The 23,093-nt window shown below is 44.6% G+C and overlaps 1 protein-coding gene across 1 annotated transcript; it reads left to right on the top strand.

Annotated features, from left to right (window-relative positions):
- Window positions 1-197: 197 nt before the first annotated feature.
- Window positions 198-23,093, top strand: BTNL9 (butyrophilin like 9). Its single transcript, XM_070465199.1, has 11 exons — window positions 198-372; window positions 5,315-5,449; window positions 7,241-7,585; window positions 9,121-9,402; window positions 14,980-15,108; window positions 15,307-15,339; window positions 15,631-15,651; window positions 16,779-16,799; window positions 17,035-17,061; window positions 19,740-19,766; window positions 20,866-23,093. The coding sequence occupies exons 2-11, from the start codon at window positions 5,341-5,343 to the stop codon at window positions 21,483-21,485; spliced, it is 1,614 nt and encodes a 537-aa protein (XP_070321300.1). The 5' UTR covers window positions 198-372; window positions 5,315-5,340; the 3' UTR covers window positions 21,486-23,093.

Genomic DNA, 23,093 nt, shown 5'->3' on the forward strand with positions numbered 1-23,093 from the left:
AGCGTCTTCTCCCTGCTCTGAGCTTCTGTAGTTTGCAGTCCCTACAAAACTCCCAGATACCTTTAGCCTACTTCTAGGACCTTAGTGGGGGCACTTTCCATGGAAATTCAATTCGGGCAGGATGTGACAGAGACTTCCTCGTTTTGTTCTGTCTATCTTGGTTTTTATAACAAAGGGCAGAGCAAGCAGCATGTATCTTAATATGGAAGGTGGGTGGATAATTCTGTCACAGAAGAGCTGGTCCCTTCTACTGCGCTGCCAGCTCGTGTCTAGGGGACCTTAGCATCTGGAGCCAGGATACTTCGCGATTGTCTCCCTTGCAGGGAACTTGAGATCACCTGTCATTTTGGATCGTTTGCTGCTACCTGCCAGGTATGTGACTCAATCTTGTCTAAACCTCCACCTTTCAGAAATGGGGCGCAGAAAATGAGGGCTGAGGAGATAGCACAGCATGGGTTAGTACCGTCTTATCAGCTGAACCTGGCTGCAGGATAAGGATGTCAGTGTGACCGAGGGGAGATGCCTGTTCTGGCAGCTCCACCTGAAGAGGAAGGATTCAGACACATCCCATTTTCCCCGCAAGTCATATGAAGCCTCACTGAAGATCTCTCCTTGAGGAAATTCATCTCCCTTAGAGACCAGGGGTGTAAATACTCTTGTGGACCTATTGAAATAAAACCAAAGCAATCCAGGGAGCATTAATTAGCAGTTTGCAGAGGGCAAAGCATTGCCGTGGGTGCTGTAAGAGGAGAGGGTGCAAGAGTGCAAAAGTCCTACCCCTGGGGGCTTAAAGCTTAGGACACACGGAATGAGAGAGGGGCAAAGCACACACAGCCCAAGCCTACAAAAGCAGCAAAAGCAAAATAAAATAATGTTTAAAGAGAAACCCAAGGGTTGAAGGACTGCAAATCAAGAAAACATTAATGTTGTTCAGGAGTTGGAGATGCAGGAGGAGAAAACTGGAATGAAGCTGGAGTGTGGCCAGGTAAAAAATGAGAAGGAACAAAGAAAGAAGAGGGAGGATAAACTTGGGAGGAGGGTAGCAGCATTTCAGCAGCACTTCTTTGGCATTGGTGTGCATGACCCTTATATCTCCCTGTGTCTTCAGAGGCTCCCTGGAGAGCGGGGAGCATGTTCCCCACCAGCAGAGCTTAACTCTAACTTAGGACCCCCTTTATAGCCATCCTTCCCCTCCCTGGGTCTGCCATCTTCCTCAAATCTGCAACCTGTCCAGTCTGTCACCTTTCCCCAGCAAAACCTCCCCATCAGAAAAGGAAGCTGAAATCCATTTCCACTGTGATGTGAATAGCTGCGATCAGAAGGGGTGTCCCCTCAGAGGGGTAAGGATCAGAGCATTTCAACTGCTGAGGGAGGTTGTAAAAGGCAAACTTCTGGCAGCAAATGGGGAGGAGCATGCTGTTTAGAACAGGAAGGGAGCATTCAGCCCCTCTGATTTCCCTTCAAGAATTCACCAGACAGCCCCCCCTCCAATTAAAGGCATTAAGATCAGCTCCTTGGGTGTTGGAAGCAAAGGTACTATGGGGCATGACCTCCTGCTGGAGAAGATGCTGTTGACAAGGCCTGAGAGAAACACTCGTTTTAAGCTGTTTTATCAGAAGTGGTTTTGTTTGTATTCATTTATTGTTTTATTCATTTATTTATTTATGCGGCTGACATCTGGGACTCAAACCACTTCTTCAATTGCTGTGAGATGCTGTCAGGGTGAGTGCTGCAGTCTGTGACCAGATGATCCCTAACAGGGGTTGTGACTTGGGGGATAGGAGAACTGAGGTGCACCCAGCCTTGACACGACCCTGCTGGTGAGGAAGCTTCGTCCAGAGAAGTGCAGAGCTTAGGAGGAACTCCCCCAACTCCACCATCTTCCAGTCATGTGTGCGGGGCAAGTCACTTAGCCTCCCTCTGCTTCAGTTTCCTTGTCTGTACCTTGGTTCTATAATAATAGTAATAATACTTCTGATATAGGAAAGTCCTGGGTAGATAGTAAGCACTCAATTCGTATTAGTTTTTATTATTGTGGACACATGCATGTATGTATGTGTGTTTGTGACCTCTTCCATCTGCAGCCTCAGTGACTAAAATCACAAGAGTGTATCACAACAGAGAACTGCAGTCCTGATAGTAATTCCAGGGTCTGGAATGCACGGACTGACTGATAGATGGCAGCTTCCTCCTTCCCCAGGAATATGGGACCTTGAATACTGATCCTGCTGTGAGGTGCCCCTTCCCCCAGCTGTGGGCCTATCTAATGCCCTGTTGCGGCCTTGGGAACACCCAAGTTGTTCCTAGCACAAGTCTTGACTAATTCCTCAGAGTCTGGCCAGTCCGTATGGATCCGTAAACACCCTCTGAGCCCCTTTAGTTTTGGAAGGCATTAACTGGTGCTGATGTATTCTTAGAGCTTCACATTCATAGGGCTCTATGGTCTTTGCTTCCAGTTGGTGGGCCTGTTGCAGACACATTCCTGCTGTTAGCCAAAAGGGTGAAAGGCTAGACTGCCCAGCCTGAGCCTGGACTCTGTCCCAGGGCGTCTGTTCTGCTGGTTATTGTGTGATCATATTCCAATAGCTGCTGGCTATCAAAGCAGCCAGGTCCCCTTGAAAGGGGACTCTAATCTCCTTCCTTAGGGAACCCTTCTGATGCATGAATGGAGGCTCCCCAACTTAGCCTCTGCTTTCCATGAGGCAAGGCCCACTGACTCACAGGCCATTGCCCCTCCCTCTGGCAGTGGTGCTGTCAGCCCAGGTCCTTCCAGCACAGAGGTCATTCATGTTGCCTGCCTTCCATTAACTTACCTGCACACCTTCTCAGACCTTCTTCTGCTATGTGACCAGCAGTTTTAAAGTCTTTCACATACTGTTAGCTTTTTTTTCATTGTCAACTCTTTTATTCTAAGAATTTTGACAGGTTAGGTAAATTAATCAATTGAAAAAGAAGAAAAAAAAATCACGACCTGAATAGTTGCAGAAAAATAATTTACTAAAACTTAATATGGTTTTCTCTCAGCTTTATGAAGTATGATTGACAAAAATGGTATACATTATTTATTTTTTAAACATATTTATTTACTTGGCTGTGTTGAGTCTTAGCTGTGGCATACAGGATCTTTAGTTGTGGCATGTTAAAGTTTAGTCACGGCATGTGGGATCTAGTTCCCTGACCAGGGATTGAACCTGGGTCCCCTGCATTGGCAGTGGAAAATCCTATATACAGGATCACCAGGGAAGCCCCCCAAATTGTATATATCTGTACCATATGATATCTTGATAACTGCATTCATTGTGAAATAATAATCACAACCAAACTAATTAACATTCTACCATCTCACATAGTTATCTTTTTTGTTTGTTGTGAGAACACTAAAACTTTAATCTTAGCAAAATTTAAGTATACAATACAGTATTATTAATTATGATCACCGTGCTATACATTAGATCTTCAGAACTGATTCATCTTATAACTGAAAGCTTGTACAATTTGACCAACATGTACCACATTCCCCCATTCTCTTCCCCCGCTAACCATCATTCAACTCTTTGAATTCAACTTCTTTTTTTTACTGTAAGCTTTCATATGTAGAATGGATAAACAAAATCTTACTGTATAGCATAGAGAACTGTATTCAATATCCTACGATAAACCATAATGAAAATATTTTTAAAAAAGAAAGTGGATCGAACTTGGGCCTCCCGCATTGCAGGCAGATTCTTTACCATCTGAGCCACCAGGGAAGTCTCTATAACCCAAACTGTGTGTGTGTTAGTCACTCAGTCGTGTCCAACTCTGTGATCTCATGGACTGCAGCCCACCAGGCTTCTCTGTCCCTCGTATTCTCCAGGCAAGAATATTGTGTGGGTAGCCATTCCTTTCTCCAGGGGATCTTCCCAACCCAGGGATCAAACCCAGGTCTCCCCACATTGCAGGCAGATTCTTTACCAGCTGAACCACCGGGGAAGCCCAACACAAACCATAATGGAAATAAATATTTTTTCAAAAAAGAATGGATCACTTTACTGTACAGCAGTGGTTAAAACATTGTAAATCAACTACACAATAAAAAAAGAACTAAAGTCCTTCATGTAAACCCCGCTGGTGATATTACCAATGGTGTGGCTGGGGCTCTGTAGCCACAAGACCCCGGGAACAGGTGCCACCTCAGAGGTCTGTGGGAAAAGGAAAACCAAACAGTGGAGTGGGATGGCAGACAGAGGGAGAGGGGAGACTGGGGAAGCTAGAGGGTAGAAACTGCCATGGGCCTTTCTGCTCTGGGATGCTATGAGAGTGAAAGGAGAGGGATGTAGCCTCTAGAAGATGGGGAGCAGAAAGCAGATGTTTGGAAGTTGGAGGCAGAGGGAGGAGCTGATTTTTCTTTAAAGAGCATCCATCTCACCTTGGAGACTTCACAGCCCTCTGAGTTGGATTGGTTTCTTCCATTGTTCAAGTGAAAAAATTAAGGTTCAGCGAGTTACATAATCTGCCTAAAGTCCCACAACTAAATAGAGGAGAAATATGGGGAGACTTGTATATTTCCCAAGATGAATCAGCTACCCTGATTCTCATATTCTCAGGCTCTATGATTCTCATATTACATTACCACAGCTCCCCAAGGGGCATCAGGAGTGAGGAGGGAACAGCCCTTGCTTGAACTAGGGCTGGATGGGTATGGGGAGGGATCGATGAGACAGCCCCATTGCTGTGGTCTTAAAGATGTTATTGACTCAGTGACAGTCACCAACTGACCTCCTGGGAACTCCACCTGAGGTCTCAGAGCTGGAAAAAGGTGTCCTAGGTGTGGCTGGAGTTAAAAGGCAGCCAGGTGTGCATGCCAGTTAGGAAAGTGCACTGTGTTTGTTCCTCTGTTTTGTGGACCTGATGTTCCAGGTCAAAGGGAATCAGGAACAGGTTTGGGAAGAGAAAAGGAAAACACATCTGAGAGTTCTTATAGATTTCCCTTTGTTTGGGCCAAATCACTGAAACCTAACTCAGCTCCCACACAATGCATGGCTCTATTCCTGGCTCTAAACAATGCAAAACTCAGAAGCTGCTTCCTCTGGGACCCTTTGACCCTGTCCTCTTGGAGGACTGTGAGTCCAAGCAAGGGTCAACACCACTACAAGCAATGCTGCCTGTTAAAATTAGAAGCAACTCTCACATGTGGCTATGACTGAAAAGAAGCCAGGCACTGGAGCTTGCAAGTACCTGAAAAAAATAGACTTCAGGCAATAACAGATGTCAGGCCTGATACGTGGAGTTCTAACTCTACTGCATCACTCCGCATGTCTTTATCCCTCTGCAGGTGGCCCCCACTGCTGTGGAAAAGTGATGGATTTCTCAGTCTTTCTGAACTCCTACCAGAGAGGACATCTGCCCAGCAGTCTCTTCTTCCTCACTCACCTGCTCCTCCTCCTCCAGCCCAGGGCAATGTGCTCAGGTAACATGTCTAATCTGCATCCCAGATAGCCAGGACCTCAGTGAGCACATCAGCTTCTGCCCACCCCTTCTGCAGGTTATTCCAGGACTGAGATCTTGCAGCCTTTTCCTAGGCTGTCTCAGGTGCTAAAAAAATAAGCCCTCCATCCCAGTTGTTAAAGAGTCACTGACCCTGAGCACCATCCAGCCCCTCAGTGCTCCTCCACCATCCTTTCAGGGCCCCTCCAACCCCAACAGCTCCACAGAAGGCATGGCGGGAGGGTGCCAGGAAAGTCTTATTGGTCTGTACTTAGGCTGAACCAGTTGGAAAATATTTTTAACTCCTCTCCTGTGATATAAGCCATAGCTTTTGAAGAGCAGAAAGGATCCTGGTCATACCATCTCTCATGAAAGAAGCAACTAACAGAGCATGTAAACTAATTATGCAAATAGAATTCCCCAACTCCCTGAGCTGGAAACCAGGGATACCAAAGTGATAAACAACGCACAGCTCAAATTCTCAGTCAGTTCAAGGAAGGTGAACAGACATGATATACATGACTGTCCAGCTGTGTGAGCAGAGCTGCAAGAGAAATGTACCCAAGGATCTGGGATCACAGCTAAGAGACCGATTTGTTTTTTCCAGAAAGCCAAGAAGGGCCATAGAGAGGAGGTACTGTGTGAGACAGGAGACAGTCTGTATGAAGATGAGAGACGGAGAGTAAACTGAGGCAGGGTATGCCCAGGAAAAGGGCCAGGCATCAGGCATGGGAGCAGAGACAGCTGGAGAGAACCTGAAGAGGGAAGCTGGTAGGAGCAGTGTCCAGGCTACACCCAGTAGGCAACAAGTGGTCTCATATGGAGAGAAGAAAGGTGCTCCCATACCAGACAGGCAAAGTGAAGGATGGGAGGAATTCATAAAGGAAGAATTGGGGGTGGGATTAAGCTGAGCTTTGAAAGAAGGAAAGGAGGGGCACAGAAGCCAGAAAAAAATGATGAAGGCATGCTGGGTGAAAAGGCATGGCAGCAGGAACAGCAGCTCTCATGGAAATTGCAGAAAACAGGGAGTAAAGCAGCCATGTGGAGACATCACTGCAGAGGACAATCAAATGAAAGATCCAGATAAATAAAAATCTCAACAGCAGGGTTTGATCTTAGATAGGAAAACCCATGAGGCAAGAAGCACCCCACCGATTATTTTAATATTCTTTGTTATTATAGAAGCTGTGTGTGTACATTATAAAATAGTAGAAAATCAGACAAAGCAAAAATAAGAAAACATCTATTTGCACCGTGCAGAAATGATCACCATCAATAATTTTGTCTTTCTTCTTTCAGATCTTTTATTCTGCACATTTATGCAAATACATCAATTTTTATTCACATAAGAGGATAGTGTACATTTTTTTTTCTGCCAAAGATTCCATTTAATTTAACGTCCTGGCCATATTGAGACAACCGTCCCCTGAATAATATTGGCAGCTGGTTGGTTCAAACCAGCTACCAGTAGCCCACCACACATTTGTATCTGGTTGTAACGTGTTTTGTGTAGTTTTTAACGTGGCATATCCAACTATTTCATGACAATTACTTGTTCAAGAAACGGGATTGGTTGTCCTGTAGAGTGTTTGACCTTTGTCATTTGAATAGTTCACTGTGGATTTCTGAGCTGCAAAAAACAAATAAACATATTTTTGAGGCATTAAATTACATGGAACTGTTGGCAAAACAAAAACAAAAAACCACAAAACATATGTACACTATCTTATTTGAGGAAAGTTAATCTGGGCCACTGTCTGGGATCTTGTCCTAGAGGAGATCAGGGTGGTAGGCCATGAGGAACCCATTCTGGCACACGTCGGGGACGAAGTGGAATTCTCCTGCCACCTGTCACCATATCACGACGCCGAGCACATGGAGATCCTCTGGTTCCGGAGCCAGGCCTCGAACGTGGTGCACTTGTACCGGGAGCAGCAGGAGTTCTATGGCTGGCAGATGAAGCAGTTCCAGAACAGGACCCAACTCATCACGGACGATATCGCAGACGGCAGCGTGACTCTGCGGCTCCGCCGCGTGGTCCCCGCCGACGAGGGTCTGTATGGGTGCCGCTTCTCCAACGACTTCACTGGGGAAGCGACCTGGGAGCTGGAGGTAGCAGGTGCGTGACCTGGTCAATCCCCAACACAGAGGGGAGAAGGATCCATTTGGAAAGAGCTCAAGAGAAGATAGATTGAAAAGCACAGAGAAAGGGAAATTTTCTCTAATTAAAAAAAAAGTATTAAAAAAGATTCATTAGGAAATGAACCCCCCCAAATGCACACATAATGGCCCTTAAACAAATGAAAAGACAATTATTTTACTCACAGTGAGGAAAAGGCAAATTAAAACTACAGAGAGGTAATTTTTCCCTATCAGACTGACAAACATTCAATAGTTGGACTACCCACTCGATGGAGGAAGCAGGCCCCTTCTTACCATGCTGATGGAATTCAAAATCCTGAGCTCCAGGGTAGGCGGGATTTGGCAATAGCTAACAGGACTTCCTTTGTGTCTGCCTTTGAACAGCAATTCCACTTCTGGGAATTGACCCTGGAGATATACCTCCCCCAACTCCAATAAGAAAGAAAGGCATTTGTATATATTTACATTGTATAGCAGTGTTGCTGCTGTTCAGCCCCTAAAGCCATGTCCAACTTTTTGTGACCACATGGCCTACAGCACATGAGGCTCCTCTGTCCTCCTCAAATTCACGTCCATTGATTCACTGATGTCCTATAACCAACTCATCCTGTACCACCCCCTTCTCTTTCCCAGTCTTTGCCTTCAGTCTTTCCCAGCATCAGGGTTTTTTCCAATGAATCAGCTCCTAGCATCAGGTGGCCAAAGTATCGGAGCTTTAGCTTCAGCTTCAGTTCTTCCAACAAGTACTTAGGGTTGATGGGAAACTCCTCAAATGTCCAAGCATAGGTGCTGAGTAAGGTCTATATGAAGCTATGTAGCCTAAAAAAAAGAGAGAGAGAGAGAGAGAAAATGAGGATGAACGCTAAGCTGATGTGGAGTGATTTCTAGGGTGTTTTTAAGAGAAAAAAGCAAGACACAAAAGAAGCTCTATAGCATATTAATTTTTGTGTAAGAAAGGAGGAGAAACATATCACAAAAGAAACACAGGAAGCTAATGAAATTGGTTACTTAAAGGAGAGGGAGCAATGAGATGCAAAGGATGGAGAAAGGCTGGGGCTTTTTTGATCTACTCTTTTTATAGCATTGATGTTTAAACCATATTAATATTTTGCATATTCAAAATATAAAGCTAGGTTACTTGGGTAGAGATATTTTAAAAAGTATGCATAACAAAGATACTTTAGTTCTGGCGGGATTCAAGAGACAGAGAAGACAATCTATTGAAATTTGGGATGGGATTACTCTTCAACCTAGGGGGACGGTCCCTTGCATTATATGGCTTAATACCAGCAGCCTTTCCCTATTTTAAGATGCCCTTCAGAGGTAGTGCTGTCCCCACATGCCATCTACAGTTTAGCCTGTCATTTATAGTCCATGGTGGACTGCAAGCCCACATGTGTTGAGTGGTCACAGTCACCATGCCTTATGGTGACTGCAAATGGTGAATGGTGGCGAACTTCATGTACATCTGGGAAAGAGCCTGATCTTTCCTACTCTTCCTGCCTCTCCCAGGACTGGGCTCAGACCCTCATATCTCCATTGAGGGATTCAAGGAGGGAGGCATTGAGCTAAGGTGCCACTCCAGTGGTTGGTACCCCAAGCCACAGGCTCAGTGGAGAGACCATCAAGGACGATGCCTGCCCCCAGAGACTGAAAACATCACTGAGGATGTCCAAGGCCTGTTCAGTCTGGAAACATCTGTGGTCGTCCAAGAGGGGGCCCACAGCAACGTGTCCTGCTCCATCCAGAACCACCTCCTAGGCCAAAAGAAAGAGTTTGTGATCCACATAGCAGGTCAGTGGGTGCCAGCTCACCCTCATCTTCTTAGTCTTCAAGTTCTCCATGTCCATTATCCCTATGTGTGTGTGTGCTCAGTCACTTCAATCACGTTTGGCTCTTTACAACCCCTTGGACTGTAACCTGCCAGGCTCTTCTGTCCATGGAATTCTCCAGGCAAGAATACTGGAGTGGATTGCCATGTCCTCCTCCAGGCCATTATCCCCAAACCATCTATTAGGACACAAGGGCTCTGGAGCTTGGTTGTGTACAGGGCAGGCTGAACTTGACAAGTGAAGCCATAATATTTAAAACCTACTAAGAGTACAGTAATTGGGGGAGGTTCCAGAAAGCCAATATTATTAGAGAGCATCAAAAGAACCTGCATGTTCCTAATTTTATCCCTCAAACAATATTTATTGAGCACTCACAATATTCCCCAAACCCCTGCCCTCAGGTGCACATCCCATGGGGGAAACAGATACACAAAAGAGTAAATTATAGCACATGTTCAGAGGTGTTAGGTGATACAGAGAAACATGAAGCAGGTAAGAGTGCTAAGTATGGTGGGTTGTATATATATACATGGGTTTAAAAGTGGTGAATCACCAGCCCATGTTGGGTGCATGAGACAAGTGCTCGGGCCTGGTGCACTGGGAAGACCCAGAGGGATCGGGTGGAGAGGGAGGTGGGAGGGGGGACCGGGATGGGGAACACATGTAAATCCATGGCTAATTCATTTCAGTGTATGACAAAAACTACTGTAATGATGTAAAGTAATTAGCCTCCAACTAATAAAAAAAATAAAATAAAAATAAAGATTATGTCTTAAAAAAAAAAAAAGTGGTGAATCAGGAAAGAAGACCGTTAGGCAATGAGTTGAAAGTGAGGCCATTATCTAGCATCAAAGTTTTATTATGAGGCCCCCACTGATGGATTTAATGTTCATAGGGATATATATGTGTGTGACACATAGTTCACCCAAAATTCACCTGGTAATTGGGTAACTGGTAACATCTGTGTTAGCTAATTGCCTTTATGCAAAGGAGAAAGATATCTCTTATCTCGATGACAAGCATGTAGCTACAACTTGGAGCCAGGTGCCTAAGTGAAACTCCCAGGAGGCCTGGAGATAGGAGTGCTTTCTTCTTGATGTTTCCATTTCAAAGAGATGGCTCTGAGCTCCTTAAGAAAATCATTCCTGGATTGTAAAGCTTGAAGAGCCTTATATAACTTTCAGAAAGATTTATATACATCTTGAAGGAATGTGCGTGCTAAGTCACTTCAGTCGTGTCTGATTCCTTTTGACCCCATGAACTGTAGTCTGCTGGGCTCCTCTGTCCATGGGATTTTCCAAGTAAGAATACTGGAGTGGGTTGCCATTTCCTCCTCCAGGTGATCTTCCCGACCCAGGGACTGAACCCAGGTCTCTTGCATCTCCTGCACTGGCAGTCAGGTCCTTTTTTTTTTTAACCAGTTTTTTAAAAATTAATTAATTTATTTTAATTGGAGGATAATCACTTTACAATATTGTGATGTTTTTGCCACACATCAGCATGAATCAGCCACAGGTATACATGTGTCCCCCCCCATTCTGAACCCATCTCCCTCCCCACCCTATCCCTCTGGTTGTCCCAGAGCATCAGCTTTGGGTGCCCTGCTTCATGCATCAAACTTGCACTGGTCATCTATTTTACATATGGTAATGTACATGTTTCAGTGCTATTCTCTCAAATCCCACCCTCACCTTCTCCCATTGAGTCCAAAAGTTTGTTCTTTACATCTGTGTCTCCTGCATACAGGATCACCAGTACCATCTTTGTAAATTCCATATATATGCATTAATATACAGTATTTGTTTTTTTGACTTCACTCTGTATAACAGGCTCTAGGTTCATCCACCTCATTAGAACCGACTCAAATGCATTCATTTTATAGCTGAGTAATATTCCATTGTGTATATGTACCAAAACTTTTTTATGCATTCATCTACTGATGGACATCTAGGTTGCTTCCATGTCCTAGCTATTGTAAACAGTGCTGCAGTGAACGTGTGCAAGGTACGTGTGTCTCTTTCAATTCTGGTTTCCTCAGGTTTCCTCTGGTTTCCACTATGCCCAGTAGTGGGATTGCTGGGTCATATGGCAGTCATATTCCCATTTTTTTAAAGGAATTTTCACACTATTCTCCATAGTGACTGCACCAGTTTGCATTCCCACCAACAGTGCAAGAGGGTTCCCTTTTCTCCACACCCTCTCCAGCATATATGGTTTGTAGACTTTTTGATGATGGCCATTCTGACTGGTATGAGATGATACCTCATTGTGGTTTTGATTTGGATTTCTCTAACAACGAGTGATATTGAGTATCTTTTCATGTGTTTATTAGCTATTGGTATGTCTTCTTTGGAGAAATGTCTGTTTAGGTCTTTTGCCCACTTTTGATTGGGTTGTTCGTTTTTCTGGTATTGAGATGCATGAGCTGCTTATATAGTTTGGAGATTAATTCTTTGTCAGTTATTTCATTTGCTATTATTTTCTCTCATTCTTTGGGCTGTCTTTTCACCTTGCTTATAGTTTCCTTCTTTGTGCGAAAGCTTTTAGGTTTAATTAGGTCCCATTTGCTTATTTTTGTTTTTATTACCATTACTCTGGGAGATGGGTCATAGGGGATCTTGCTGTGATTTATGTTAGAGAGTGTTAGCAGTTGAGTTCTTTGCCACTAGTGTCACCTGGGAAGCACTTGAAGGGATAGAGAAAGAATTTATAAATTTTCTAAAGGACCAGTCTAAGAGAAGGGAAACGGGAATCTTGCTCACTTTTTTGCACAAATTTTTAAATTTGTATTTAACCTTGATAAAGGGTGTTGGTCACATGGATTTCTGCAAGGAGACCATTTAGGTAGAGGGAACAGCAAGTGCAAAGGTCCTGAGGTGGAAATGTGTGTGGAAATTGGAGGAGCTGAAAAGATACAGGAAAGGCTGGAACGGAGAGCAAGATGGAGATCACAGATCATCAAGGCATAGGCCTCTGAACTCTTTACCTCCTAGGTCAGTGCTTCAAAAACCATCTGTGGTGAAGGACCAGTCCTTTGTGGCTCAATACTTTTACCAAGATAATAAAAACGCACTGCTAAAAAAAGAAAATTAAAAACCAACCAAAACAACACATTATGTTAAGTGAAATAAAAATGAACACAAAGGGACAAATATTGTATGATTCTATTTATATGAGGTACCCAGCATTGTCAATTCATAGAGAGGAAAAGCAGAATAGAAGTTACCAGTGGCTGGGGTGGGAAGATTGGGGAGTTAGTGTTTAATGGGTACAGACTCTCAGTTTGGGACAATTAAAAAAAGTTCTGCTGGTGTTGGTAGCACAGCTATGTTGGTGTACTTTTTTATTTTTTATTTTATTTTTTTGGCCACGCCACATGGCTTGCAGGATCTTAGTTCGTCAACCAGGGATTGAACTCAGTGGACTGCCAGAGAATTTCCAGTGTTAATGTACTTAATGCCACTGAACTATAAACTTAAAATGGTTAAGATAGTAAATTTTATGTTATGTTTATTTTACTGCAATAAAAAAGAAAAAATGAAAGACCATTGAGATAAAAGCACCAATTTCTTTATCTTCAACAGGCATAAAATTATTCTGTTAAATTTCAACAAGAGTTTCTAGAGGATTGCTCTGTTTTGCATGGATTTCTTTACTGTCTAGCCACTGTCTCTGTAAGCTCTGCACCACACTCTGCTTCTGGGCAGATCCTCCTTAGGACTCCTGGAGTGGGAAGAGGGGAACTGTCAGTCAGCCCTACATGGCTTTGCTAACATTTCTTGCAAAGGTGTGATGAGAAGTAGAACCAGGTGCTTTCATGAAGGGCGAGATGACACATGGATTCGTCAGAGCAATCAGTTCAGTTCAGTTTAGTCACTCAGTCATGTCCAACTCTTTGCGACCCCATGGACTGTAGTATGCCAGGCTTCCCTGTGCATCACCAACTCCCAGAGTTTACTCAGACTCATGTCCCCCAAGTCGGTGATGCCTTCCAACAATATCATCCTCTGTTGTCCCCTTCTGCTCCCTTCAATCTTTCCCAGCATCAGGGTCTTTTCAAATGAGTCAGTTCTTTGCATCAGATGGCCAAAGTATTGGAGTTTCAATGTCAGCATCAGTCCTTCCAATGAATATTCAGGACTGATTTCCCTTAGGATGGACTTGTTGGATCTCCTTGCAGTTCAAGGGACTCTCAAGAGTCTTCTCCAACACCACAGTTCAAAAGCATCAGTTCTTCAGCACTCAGCTTTCTTTATAGTCCAACTCTCACATTCACACATGATTACTGGAAAAACCATAGCTCTGACTAGATGGACCTTTGTTGGCAAAGTAATGTCTCTGCTTTTTAATATGCTGTCTAGGTTGGTCATAACTTTCCTTCCAAGGAGCAAGCATCTTTTAATTTCATGGCTGAAGTCATCATCTGCAGTGATTTTGGAGTCCAAAGTTATAAAGTCTGTCACTGTTTCCATTGTTTCCCCATCCATTTCCCATAAAGTGATAGGACCAGATGCTGTGATCTTAGTTTTCTGAAATGTTGAGTTTTAAGCCAACTTTTTCACTCTCCTCTTTTACTTTCATCAAGAGGCTTTTTAGTTCCTCTTCACTTTCTGCCATAAGGGTGGTGTCATCTGCATATCTAAGGTTATTGATATTTCTCCCAGCAATCTTCATTCCAGCTTGTGCTTCATCCAACTCAGAATTTTGCATGATGTACTCTGCATATAAGTTAAATAAGCAGGGTGACAATATACACCTTTGACATTCTCCTTTCCCAATTTGGAACCAGTGTGTTGTTCCATGTCCAGTTCTAACTGTTGCCTCTTGACCTGCATACAGATTTCTCAAGAGGCAGGTCAGGTGGTCTGGTATTCTCATCGCTTTAAGAATTTTCCACGGTTTGTCAGAACAATAGGTAGCAATTATTCACTGGGTTTAAGATATCAACACCTTGATTTCTAATGTTCTTAGATGTAAAGCAAGAATGAGAAGAAGTAGAAGGAGGTCAGGGCTGTGGTCACATAAGTTCTAAGATGAAGGACTGGGCAGAGCCCATCAGCTCCTTCCTTTTAGATCCCTCAGTTTGCAGTATTTTCCCCTCTGTGCTGAGCAAGTTCAAGTTCCCACTCTTCCTCAGATGCTACCTCTCCTGAGCACCATGTAATGGATCTCATGCCCATTTTACAGATGGCTGTGATGGGGTGCGTGATTCCCACTTGGCTCAGTGGGAAAAGATCTGCCTGCCATGCAGGAGACACATGAAATGTGGGTTCAATCGCTGGATACGAAGATCCCCTGGAGGAGGGCATGGCAACCCACTCCAATATTCTTGCCTGGAGAATGCCATGGACAGAGGAGCCTGGTGGGTTACAGTTGATGGGGTTGCAAAGAGTTGAACACATGACTGAAGTGACTAAACACGCACACACACTTGGTAGGGCCCAGAAGGGCCAACCAGTCGCTAGAAGGATTTTCGGGCACACGGTGTCCGGACCAGTCTTCTCACTTAGTATTTAGTGATGAGTGGGCTGTTTTCCAGATGCGTTTTTACCCGGAACCTCTCCCTGGAAGAGAGCTTTCCTTGGGACTCTGGTGGGCCTGCTGCTCCTTCTGGCTTTCCTCATGATGCTGGTGTTGCACTTCTTTCAGAAGCAACGGAAGTCCCAAGGTACCAGGCAGTCAGGGGGCTGCCCTCCTGGAACTGGCTTTGCCCAGGAGAAAGGTGGTGGAGGCGGCCATGGTGGTGGGGCGGGGAAGGCCGCTGCTGAGGGGCCATCTTGCCCGGAGGCCGGGCTGGAATGGGACTCGGAAAACAGGCAGAGGAGCACACGCACTGACCTCTACTCCCCTTTTTTCTTCCTTTCAGAAAAGCTGAAGAAGCAGGTAGAGAAAGACAAAGGTAAGCAGGAGGAAAGACGAGCTTTTCACCCACATCTCTGACTAACAGAAGTGGGGGCACTGGGTCAAGAAGACAAGTAGATCACAGGGGGTTTGGGGAGTTTGGGAGAGGGCAGAGAAGGATTGAGGCACAGGTTTATTTTCACTTCTCTTGCCTTGGAGCTTGTTCCTTCCCTGTGTTCAGCTCAAACTGGCTCTCCAGAGCATGTGGGTTCCAAGTCTGTGCACTTGGGAGAAGCAAGCCCTCAGCGATGAATGGCAATTTTTCTCTATTCTTTGTTTCTTTCTCCAGGGAAACTCACAGTGGAGCTGGGTAAGTTCTGGGTGCCATGCCCATTGTGCTGGCTGTGGGCTAGGGGGGTAAGTCACGGCAGAAGCAGGGGTTCAGTGATTTTAGGCCCCCTTTGGAGAGCACTGAATCACAGTGATCTAATTCTATATCCAGCCCTCTGCACATCCTGCCTTTCCCCTCCCAAATGGATGTGTGCACACCTGCCAAGGAAGTATGACTTAAGATTGTCTGGATAGATTTTGCCAGGCCCTCTCCTGCAAATTATATGATTCAGTTACAGTTCCACAGTTAAAGGTCTCCTCCTTCTGGTTCATCTTCCTAGGATAGCCTTCTCTTTTTAAAGCAAATGTCACCGAGAAAGAAGGCATCTGTAATTTACCAAAGTGAAAGTAATTTATCAAATCCACTTTTCTCCCCTGGGGGACTCAGCACCTTGAAACCATGTTGGGGGAGGAGGAAAGAGTGAATTCAAAGGATGAGGGGATGGAGGAGAAGGCCACAATGGGTAGGGGAAGACCTTGAGAACCACTTTGTCTGCCCCAGGAAAACACCAGACAAAATAGTGAAGTAGAAGCTTGTCTTGCAGTCTACCTAGTCATGCAGGGGAAAACAAACAAAATGCAATTAACCAAACAACAACAAAACAGCATGATAAGTCATTAACACCATGGTCTGAATTAATGTATATTATTGCCTTTCCTAGTCTTAACTTTTAAAAGATGGCATAGAGTAGAGAATTCAGAGGAATGCATTTCTGGTGGCAAAATATCAGAGTCTTGGTATCTGGCCAGGGGAAATAATTGAGTGTGATACCCACCCAGTTTCTTAAATAATGTAACCAGTAAGTGACCTTGAGGTTCATGCAGGAGGTGCCCAGTGCTGGGACTTACACAGAACTTCCTCCCTAGGAAAAGCTTGCAGTTTCAGAGCAAATGTTTTCTCTTCCCAGCCCTGTGCAGATTTCTGCCGTAGAGCGAAGAATAGGATGAGGAGTAAGAATCTTGCAGATGGGTGATGCAGCACTTAAACAGGATTGGAATGAGTAGTAGTTTAAGACTATGAAACCTTGTCTCAGTGACCTAACTGCCTCGCGAAGGTGGTTTCACTCATCCAAAGGCTGATATTTTCTCTGTGGGTTCTGCTTACAGGGAAGCTTCAGGTAGAGCTGGGTAAGTGACTCTCCTCCACCCAGAACTATTTCTTCTTGTCTACCTTGTAGCATCTGGTTATATGTGAATGTTCTTCTGATCTCCCAAGCAGGTATGATGGCCAGATTGGAACCCTGCTGGCTGTGTGGGTGGCAGGAGAAAGGGGAGTGGAGCAGGGGTGGGTGCAAAATTTGATGTGTGAACAAGGAGGCTGAAGGGACTTTGTTCTAATTCTGCTTTTCCTTGGCTACTTCAGACTGGAGAAGGGCTGAAGGCCAGGCTGGTGAGTGAAGCCTATGTTTCTCCCACTGTACACTTTATATCTCAGCATCCTAGTCACCTGCTCTAACCAACTATGCTTCATTCTGATTTATGCCATTGCTACACACATGTATTAATCTATGTCACTCGGAATAGGTTATATTTGACTTTGACTTTTATATTTATTTTTACATTGTTCTGAGGTGTAAACATACAGTAAATCATTGGTGCCAATCCTGGTTGCACATCAGAATCACCTAGATTCCTGGTGCTTGCCCTCAAAGACTCTCACCTGTGGTTCTGGAATGGGCATGTTACCTTACATGTAAATATTTGTCCCTGTACCTTCTTCCATTTCCCCAGTAAATCAACCACTAATGTGCATCTTTATTTTGTATGTATTCTTGCAAGAGGAGGAATTTCTGTTTTGTGTGCATACACTGTAGTTACTGTAGAGGTATTTACGGTCTCATGCTGTTCCTTGCTTTTCTCACTCATCACTGTGCTTTAATATCCATCCCTGCTGCCACATGTAAATCTAGTCTGTATCTCCTTGCTGCAGAACACTCCATTTCAGTCAGCCACCCTCCTGGAGTAGACATCCAGCCTTCTTCTAACTCCATATCATTACAGACCACTAGTGCTGAATAAATTGTCTTCTGTGTGGAGATTTCTCTAAGAGGAGAAGTGCTGGCCCACTAGGGATGTCTCACTAAGTGGGATAGAGGGATTCCTGAAAGTAGCACCATCATCCCATGCCAGCAGTGCATGGAAGCTCCATGAGCCCACATCTCGTGTGAGCCAGCTTTCTAAGCTTGCTAGTCAATAGAGATGAGTAATTATTCTTTGAGTTTGTATTCATCTGAGCACTAAGAAATCTGAGCATCTCTTTATATGCTAGCTGGCTTTTGGGCTTCCTCTTCTGGAAATTGCCAGTTCATGTCCTCTGCCTATTTTCCATATGTTGTTGCTATCTTTTTCTTGTTGATTCACAGAACAGGGCTGGTGTCAGTGCTGGGGAATGGAGCCTTTTGGCTTGCAGGCATCCTTCATGCAATATTATTATTATTATATAATATATATGATAGCAATCTCTCATTGTTATTACACATTGTGAATTCCTTCTTCTCTTCTGTCATCTGCTATTAGCTTTGTCCAATGGTGCCCCTTATTGAAAAGAATTAGTTCTGATGAAATCTAATTTATCGCACTTTTACTTTATGGTTTGTGTCTTTGAACTTTTGTTGAAGATCTTCTTCACATTTAGGTCATAAATCTAGTCTCCTACATTTTCTTCTACTCACTTTATATGTTATGTGTAAGTTTTCTTATCCATCTAAAATTCACCTTTTTTATGTGGTGTTAGATAAGAATCCAGTAATTTTTCTCATATAAAGAGTTAGCTTTCCCAGTGCCATTTACTACACATATTTGTGACTTACCCATTGATGTGGACATCACCTTTAGTGCATATTCAGTTGCCATGTCTTGATGGGTCTGCCTCTTGGTAATCTATTACCTTGGCTTTTAAAGTACCTGAAAGTACAAGTTCTCCTCCATTTCCCTTTCCTTTTTAAAGTTCACAGACCCTTTTAAAATATAAATTTTAGGATAAATTTATGAAGTTCCCCCAAATATCCAAAAGTAGTTTTAGCTGGGGTTGGTTTGAATTTACAGCTAAATTTAGGGAGGATTGAAATCTGTATAGATTTGAGTTATTCTATGCAAGAGCTCTAGATTTGTGAAGTTCTACTGGTTATTCTGATGCAAAATCAGGGTTGAAAGGCCCTGCTATAAATTTACGGAGCTCTGAAAACGTCTTCTACTGCTTCTGCATTTTGTGACTTTGGTGCTCTTTTCTTTTTTTTTTTTCATTTATTTTTATTAGTTGGAGGCTAATTACTTTACAATATTGTAGTGGTTTTTGTCATACATTGACATGAATTAGCCATGGATTTACATGTATTCCCCATCCCGATCCCCCCCCCACCCCCTCTCCACCCTATCCCTCTGGGTCTTCCCAGTGCACCAGGTCCGAGCACTTGTCTCATGCATCCAACCTGGGCTGGTGATCTGTTTCACCCTAGATAATATACATGTTTCGATGCTGTTCTCTTGAAACATCCCACCCTCGCCTTCTCCCACAGAGTCCAAAAGTCTGTTCTATACATCTGTGTCTCTTTTTCTGTTTTGCATATAGGGTTATCGTTATTTGGTGCTCTTTTCTGTAATATAGGATGAGATAAAACAAAACAGAAACCCACACAGAATAGCTCCCAGTAAGAAAGAGAGCAAAGTCAGGGTGTCCAGAGGATGTCTTAGGACAGGAGTTGAGCTCAGCTGGGCCTCGTGGGGACTAAGCCAGTCAGAAATGGAGGCTTTGTTTCCATTCTTCAAGGCATCCAAATTGCCTGTATTGGTTCTCTTTGCTCACATACTCTGTCATCCCACTATCCAGCACCACCTCAACCTGCACACAGCTTTGGCATAAGCCAGCACTGGCACCAGCCTCCCTACCCAATCACAAATTCCTGGGAAGATGCCATGGTGGACCCAGGCTAGTCTGGGTCCAAACAAATTTTCCTGGTGGAAATGAGATTATTCCATTTACAGGCATCCTTCATGCATCTTGAGGCTCCCTTAAGGTTTAAGAGTTACTGACTCAGATCTCTGAGCCTCTTTCTCTCTGTTTGGTTTCAGAGTGGAGAGCAGCTCAACGACATGCAGGTAACTGAAGCCAAGGAACTGTATCTTGTGACTTAGGTTGGCTGCATCTTAATCAGAAGGGAGGTATCCAGAACTGAGATTAGAGGAAGGGTCTGTCCAGGAGCCATGTATGGAGCCTGCATACGAACTCACAAGCTCACTTGCACACACACACAACGTGACACATATGCCTGCACACATACATGCTCATATGCACAAATGAGATTGCACTCACACATGCACACATTTGTGTGCACTCTGATGCTCCCACATGCATATAACTTTCTGGGTTTTACTAGATTTGTTTCCATCTGGCAGAACTTCCCACATTATCTGACAAGAGGGATCCTTGGGGTCCCTGTCCATCAAATGAGTGTGATTTGGGGTGGGGGGGGAATGGGTTGCTGGAGTGCAGGGTACTGAACTAGATGATCTCAGGGGTCCCCTTCAGTTTTAAAATCCTAACGTGGCGTACAACAGAGGCCCAGAGCTCACCAGTAATCTCAAGGTCATACTGAGTGATGAGAGCAGCCAGGAAGAACCAGTCCTAAGCTCCTTCCTATTGACTGTGCGTGTGTGCTAAGTCACTGCAGTCGTGTAGGACTCTTTGCCACCCTATGGGCTGTAGCCGGCCAGATTCCTCTGCCCATGGGATTCTCCAGGCGAGAATACTGGAGTGAGTTGCCATGCCCCCATCCAGGGGATCTTCCCGACGCAGGAATCAACGCCTCTTGCTTATGTCTTGGGCATTGGCAGACGGGTTCTTTACCACTAACGCTACCTGGGGAGCCCTCTTGCGGTCCAGGTCTTGGGAAAAGTGAGCCCGCCTCCATCCCCACAAATCTCCCTCATTTGCTCTCTATGCTCTGTATGGCACCATGGAATTCAAGAGCCTTCCGGTTCAGGAAGGAAATGAATTCCTCTTATCACTTTCAAAAGCTAGAGAGTGACTTCCGTGCCTCTTCAGTCCCAGGGTGGTAGGAGGAGGGGCTTCAGGAGAGGGGTGACTATTCCACCGATTTCTCCTTCGGCAAGACTAGAGGTTTGCCTAGCAGAGGAGGGGACAGGGATGTGGATGGGGGCAGAATCGGGCAGGCACTGACCCTGTGCCTTTGCGCAGTGGATGTGACCCTGGATCCTGGCTCCGCCCATCCCAGCCTGGAGGTTTCCAAGGATGGCAAAAGCGTGTCCTCACGCAGGACGGCGCCAGGCTCGGCGGTGGCCGACCCTCAGTGGTTCTCTGAGCAGACGTGCGTCCTGAGCCGGGAGCGCTTCTCCACTGGCCGCCACTACTGGGAGGTGCACGTGGGCCGCCGCAGCCGCTGGTTCCTCGGTGTGTGTCTGGCCGCGGTGCCGAGTGCAGGGCATGCTCGCATGAGCCCGGCCACTGGCTACTGGGTGATGGGGCTGTGGAACAGCTGTGAGTACTTCGTCCTAGACCAGCACCGCCTCCCGCTCAGCCTGCGCGTGCCGCCCCGCTGCGTGGGCATCTTTCTGGATGTTGAGGCTGGAAAGCTGTCCTTCTTCAACGTGTCCGATGGCTCCCACATTTTCACCTTCACTGACACCTTCTCGGGGATGCTCTGCGCGTATTTCAGGCCTAGAGCCCACGATGGCAGCGAACACCCAGATCCGCTCACCATCTGCCCATTACCAGTTGGTGAGAAACGCGTTCTCGAAGAGGAGGACAGTGACGCCTGGTTTCAACCCTCTGAGTCCTCAAACCCTGCCCTGGGCTGAAGTGCTTTTGTGGCCACTGGACTGGGTCCTGGGCGGCTTCCTGGATACCCAGCTGGCGCTATGCTCTCCTGCTTCCTGTAAAGCCAACAGACACACTCACCCCACTGTCTGCTCCAGAATGTCGGCAAAAGCTTAGAGGCAGAAAGGGGGCAAAGAGAGACCTTTGCCTATGTAGATGTGAATGTGTACATGTATGAATATGATTTTCTCTTTTTTTTTTTTTTTAAAGAAAGACACTTCCAAAGCTTATGTGTGTATGTTGTAGGATTGAGCAGATGAGTAACCATATGTTCATGTTGCTAGGAGTCAGTGTTCACTGTGAAGACATGAAAGAAACTGGAATGGGGGGGAAAAGAGGAGATAATTTATCAGATAAGATTAGGGGTGTCAGTTAATTTCTGTATTTTAATATTTTTGTATGTATTTTCTAGCTCTAGAAAGGTCTGGAAACAATGACACTTCATAAGCAATAAGTTCACCTTAGGCTCAGATGCTAGTTCTCACTGCCAATTAGCACCAAAATAAACTTGGAGATGTGGTGAAAGTAGGGAACATCTTTTGCTTTTATGTACAAGAATGCTCGAAAACGGATGGGGACATAGCAAAAAGACATTGGAGCTAGGTGAAAGGGGTGCCATTGACCAGTTATAGGACAATTTGAACATTAAAATGAATAATGACAAGAATTGCCCAACAAGAGGTCAATTCACTAAGTGTGCTGAGAGGTTTCTTTAGCCAGAGACAAGAGATACAAAAAGAAAAAAACCCCCACAAAACAAACAACAAAATATAAAAACATAAAACAAGACATAAGGGAAAGGAGAGAATGAAAGAATAATTGTGAACTCGAGGGTTTTACTATGTAATAGGTGCATATTGTTGATAAATAGACAGATGTGATATAGTTCATAACTCTGTCTACACTGAGGGCTTAAAAACAATAATACCCCTGTACCAATGAGCACATCTAGCACTGAGATCTTAGTTTTTAGTTACTATTTACTACTGAAAGGAACCAAGGCTCCTTGGAGAAATGGTGGACTTCAGGGCTGGGGCAGGGAAAATACATGGTGAGATTCTGATCTATACTAGGAAATATTTATTTTGTTTTTGACCTAAATTTTAGAACAGAGCTCTTAAACCGTTGAAATTTTCTAAAATATAAGAGTCAAAAAGATGTCTTTGGATATTCATAACAAGCCCTTTTAACCACACCTGAGTTTATATTACTGAGATAATTTTTAGAAAGCCAGTAAGGATGGGGCTGGTTGCCATGGGAACCAACTATGTGACCAGAGGGTTGTAACTTAGCCCTACCCTACCCACCTACCTCAAAGAGGGAGAAGGGGCTGGAGATTGAGTTTAATCACCAAGGGCCAATGATTTAACCAGTCATGCCTCTGTGATGAAACCTTTCCATAAAACCCCAATAGGACTCGGTTCAGAGAGCTTTCAGGTTGGTGAACACTGTAGATGCAGGGAGAGAGTTGCTCAGAGAGATCAAGGAAGAAGCTCTGTACCGCTCCCACATACCTTGTTCTATGCATCTATTCTACCTGGTTCCTGAGCTATATCACTTTATAATAAACCTGTAATCTTGTTAGCAAA

Source organism: Odocoileus virginianus, chromosome 3 (assembly GCF_023699985.2).
Source record: "Odocoileus virginianus isolate 20LAN1187 ecotype Illinois chromosome 3, Ovbor_1.2, whole genome shotgun sequence".
NCBI classification, from domain to species: Eukaryota; Metazoa; Chordata; class Mammalia; order Artiodactyla; family Cervidae; genus Odocoileus; species Odocoileus virginianus.